General features: G+C 41.2%; 1 protein-coding gene across 1 annotated transcript; it reads left to right on the plus strand.

Moving 5' to 3' along the window:
• The first annotated feature begins 2,182 nt into the window (after window positions 1-2,182).
• On the plus strand, window positions 2,183-4,243 carry LOC142122987 (uncharacterized). The gene is made up of 3 exons (XM_075194218.1): window positions 2,183-2,687; window positions 2,965-3,048; window positions 3,524-4,243. The coding sequence occupies exons 1-3, from the start codon at window positions 2,183-2,185 to the stop codon at window positions 4,147-4,149; spliced, it is 1,215 nt and encodes a 404-aa protein (XP_075050319.1). The 3' UTR covers window positions 4,150-4,243.
• The last annotated feature ends 636 nt before the right edge of the window (window positions 4,244-4,879 follow it).

Genomic DNA, 4,879 nt, shown 5'->3' on the forward strand with positions numbered 1-4,879 from the left:
AAGCAAACGTGTGAGAAGCCCATGGAATACTTTGCTGGAAGATGTGCTTCTTTCAGTAAGGGCAAAGTTATATTGCCACTTTTTGTGACCTTTGACTCAGATCCCTTAAACCTAAAATGAAATAACTGATCAAATCTTGCCACATTGATCTATGTAACTATCTAAAATATAATCTTTAACACATAATGTTGTAAATATTGTGTAATATTATGCCCTCTGTATTGCAAAACGGTTAACTGGCATTCCCATCTACAGGCTGTATGACACTGTCCTCTATATTTTAGATTTAAGAGATCTGACTCAAAAGATCAAACCTGGAGAACAATCAGAATATATATATATATATAAATACAAGGTGTTTAAAAAAGATACACCTGATTTAAAACTGCCATATCTCTGCAACCACAAATCAATATTGTCCATACAGCAGGTGGAGGGCACATAGAGCATTTATAAAATGGTTAGTAAAATTTGAGAACTCATTAAACTATTTGTAACTTTTTGTGTAATTGTAGCATGTTGCCATCGTGAAATACTGTATATTGCTTTGGAACCGGGTCCATCTTTTTGAAACACCCTTTTTATTGTCTATGGTGGAATTTATAGCACTAAGGAAAATTTCAGGGTCATTAGCTTTGCAGCTAAATAGCATGTAATTAACGTAATTAGTAATCTGCCTGGATGTTGTGTAGCCTAGACTCCTTGGGACCTCAAATGAAATGCAGCAACAAAATTGCACTCTCATGACTTGCAACATGCAAAAAGAATATCAGAATAATTTATTCGGCATTTTTTTTTGCACATTACGGGCCTGTTTCATTAAGGAATGTAAAGGCGTAAAAATAACATTAATTGTGCACTTAAATCGGACCTATGCACATCCGCATTCAACAAGGAGCAAATCTGAAGAAACATCCCTTGTTGAATAGGGGTCTAGTTACGCTCTGCTCTGACAGACAAGACACTGCATACGTCCAATACATATGTGGAATATAAAGTCCCAGGAGAATGAACAAAAAAAATGTAATTAATGTCACCTGTTAATAATATAGTACTTAATGACAAAACATAAAAAAAAATAAAAAAAATGTCGTCGTCCCCCTTAAAATACATTTATTAGGACGTTATTAATGTCTACTGTAATACAATGCATTTTTACAGTTGCTCATAATTGTAATAACATATTCTAGCATGCATATGTGACATCATCACTATCACTCTGCACTTACACCTGCCCTGTAGCTGGTTTTGCAACAGCAAAACACATACCTGAGAGATGCCCAAAGCTTGAATCGAGCATTGCTGGGTACACTCCAGCTTTACACGCCCTTATTGTACATCAACTACTTGCATAAGCCCATTCCCTGCCCCATTCACCACTGAACGCGTAGGCTGTCAGAAGGGTCCTTTGCGCTTGAACATGAATTGGACGTCTCTGCAATCACTGGCGTATAGTCTGGTTCTGGACATGCGCCGAGAGATTTATTCTCATAATAAATAATTCTCATAACCATAAATTTTATCAACATTAAGGGCTAGATTTACTATCAGGCGTGATGCATGGCGGCTTCAAACCGCCATGCATCGCGGCGGTTTTCCGGCGTGTTTGCATTGCAAACAGCCGGATTTACTAATGGGCGCATTTCAGCTTCAATTTGAAGCCGCCGGCGATGTAACGGCGGGATGTAATGCTCAAAGCCGCCGGCGGCTTTGAATAGAACATGGCGCTTTTGCTTTAAATGACGGCGCTTTTGTATAAAGGCGGTTTTTTTGAAAATTACACCTGTCTCCTGGCCTGTTACTATTGGCTATTTTAAAAATCTGGAGATTTGACATCACAAGCCCTATATAAACCACTGGCCTGACACTTTTTCTTTGATAGGGGTTTGAGGAGTTTTGTGAGAGGAGTTTGGAGGATAGTGGTTTGCTGAGAGTTGGTGAGAGTTGGAGTTTGGTGGATTGGTGGAGCGATATCTGTTTGAAGTGTGAGTAGTCCTGTGGTTTTTTCCTGTTTTGTAAATTTATTTTCTCATTTATTTTCTGTCTTGTATTTTTTGTATTTGTCCTTTGTCTGTGTTACTTGTGTGTGCCTGTGTGGAGAGTGTGTCTGTAGGTAGTGTAGTTTGTTCTTTGTGTTTGTAAGTCCTTCAGTGTTTTGTGTTTTTCTGTCTTCTGGGTAAAAATGTCCAGAGATAGGAGGGGAGAACAGGCTGAGGAGAGGGAGATGGAGGTTGAGGGGTCAGAGGAGGGAGAGGGAGAGGTTGAGGAGACAGGACAGGGCAGGAAGACCAAGACAGGGAGGAATGTGCGCTTCTCACATGATGAGAATTGTGTGTTGGTGCACAACATCATTCCCTGCTACGAGGTCATCCTAGGGAACCTGGCAGCCCGGACTCCTCTAAGGCGGCGTCACCAACTGTGGGGGAGAGTCTGTGATGCCGTGAACGCGGTGGGCCCACTGAAGCGGACAGTGGCACACTGCCGCAAGCGCTTCTCTGATATTAAGAGGAGGCTTAAAGAGAAGATGGCCCAGGAAAGGAGGTCGACAAGGCACACGGGTGGTGGCCCCCCACTTCGTATGGAGTACACCACGTACGAGGAGGAGCTGCGCCAGATAATGCCGGCTGAAATTGTAGAGGGCATAAATGTCCAGGACACCGACTCGCCCTCTTTTGGCCAAGTAGTTGGTGAGTTATTTGTTTTTTTTACCCTAACAGTATTTTAACTGCTTTTCTCTTTTTAAAACTGCTTTTCTCTTTTTAAAACTGCTTTTCTCTTTGCAAACTTTTTTTTTTTTTTTTTGTGGTTTTGCAAAGTGTATTTTTGCCTCTAATAGTTTGTAAAGTTTTTTTTTCTCATAGTAAAAAAAATACAAAAATTGCAAACACATTTGTGCAATAAACAGTATATTTGGAAATTGTTTTTTTCTGGAAATACATTGTATGCTTTTTCTAATACATCCAGAATCGCCAGGACCGCAGTTCAGTCCCAGTGCCAGACCTACACCTCCACCTTCAATGAGAGATTCGGGCACAGACGAGCAAGCAGGTGCGTGATTTCTGTTTAGGAGAGAAATAATGGAGTTACTTGATTTTCTGTGCAAATGTTGCTGTCAATGTTTTTTTTTTACTTTTAATTGTTTGCAATGAGAAGTTAGGGCTACATTTTACTAAACTGATATGTTGCCTATAGAAACCCATCAGAATATACCTTTACTTTATTTATTGCATTCAACTAAATGACAGCTAAAATCTGATTGGTTGCTATCGGCAACATCTCCACTTTTTATAGCATGCAGTTTAGTCAAAATAACCCAGCATGTACTACACAGTCCAAAGGATAATGGGTATTAAAAGGATAATAAGTGCATCCGTAAGCAGGTAGCATAGGACTAGAAATCAGGAATGCAAACATTGTGAAAGAATCTGTAGTTGCTAAAGAATATTCTTTCCTATCCAGTGTTCAGAATGCAATATACAAACTTATTATATACTATATACTTACCGTCATTTTTCATACACAGGGCCCTCTTCATACCAGCCACCTCAGGCGGAGTCATTGGAAATGTCCCCTGAGCCAGAGGATCAAACGACCATCACCCTGGTAACAGTGGATGCCCCTGTGTCTGGCCTCCAGGAAGTTTCACCTGGCCCTGCTAAACCATCACACCACCAACCTGCACCTGCACCTATGGACCCAGCCAGAGAAATGGCGCTGTCTATTGGCGCATTCCAGCAGCAACAGACATTATTCATGGACAGGCAAACTGGGCACATGTCACACATTGCGGCCCAGTTGAGGCGAATACACCGCTCCACGAGCCAAATCCCTGCTGCAATAAACCGGCTGGCAAGCGCTTTGGAGCAGACGAATGTGCAGCTGGCCCAAATGTCTGGGTCTGTGGACGCCATGCATTCCTCCATTCGCGAGGGGAATGCCAACGTTATCCGGCTGGCAGGCCAACTCCAGCAGGAACTGATTGCCCGCTTGCCGGCCCCTTTTTCATCGGCCTCCACCAGTGCCGCTAGTACGCCTACCACATCTCTACAGAGTACTCCTCCAAGGAGAGGTGCTCGCACCAGGGGTGGGCGAGGGAGGGGAGAGAGTGGCACCAAGCATAGCGATATGCCTGCAAAAAGGCATCGCTAGCACAATGTTTGTTATTTATTAATGTTTTGTCAAGTTTCTATAACGATTATACGTTTTTATTTATTGTGTTCTGCAATAAATGCAGTTAAATTTCTATTGTGTCAGTCTTTCTTTTCTGCACATTAAACAAGAGTATACTGATTTTTTAACAACTATGCACTAATTTCACGTAAACATTGACCTCTGACTGTCACATTCCAGGGATGTTCATATTTACCACATGAGGAGTACACACTATCCTGTTTTTAAAGGTTCCAATGTACAAAAATTTTACAATAAAATACTAAAATTGCACTCACATAAAACACATTTTTGAGGAAAAAATGTTTTTCATACTATGTACTTACACGTAAAGTAGTTTGCAATTAGACGGTCTCTAATCTCCCTTCCGCCCTCTGTGCTCTGCACATCACCATGTGACACGGACCCCTTCTTCTTCACTGTCTACTGCAATAATCGGTGGGGTAAGTTGATGTATTGCTAGATTATGTATCAAACAGCCAGCCAGGATAATTTCAGACCCCTTTTCAGGTGCATACATAGCCACACAACCCGATTATTCTAGTAGCCTGAACCTAGTTTACCAAAGTACAAAGGTACGCTATAACACACCTCTACTAAATCAGTAAATAAATTGCATGGTGGGAAGACACAAGAGAAAAAGAAACCAAAACAACACTGCAATTACAAGACACTGGCCTTTTAACATATACAATCCCAAAGTAAAAAA

This window comes from Mixophyes fleayi, chromosome 1 (genome assembly GCF_038048845.1).
Source record: "Mixophyes fleayi isolate aMixFle1 chromosome 1, aMixFle1.hap1, whole genome shotgun sequence".
Classification (NCBI taxonomy): Eukaryota; Metazoa; Chordata; class Amphibia; order Anura; family Limnodynastidae; genus Mixophyes; species Mixophyes fleayi.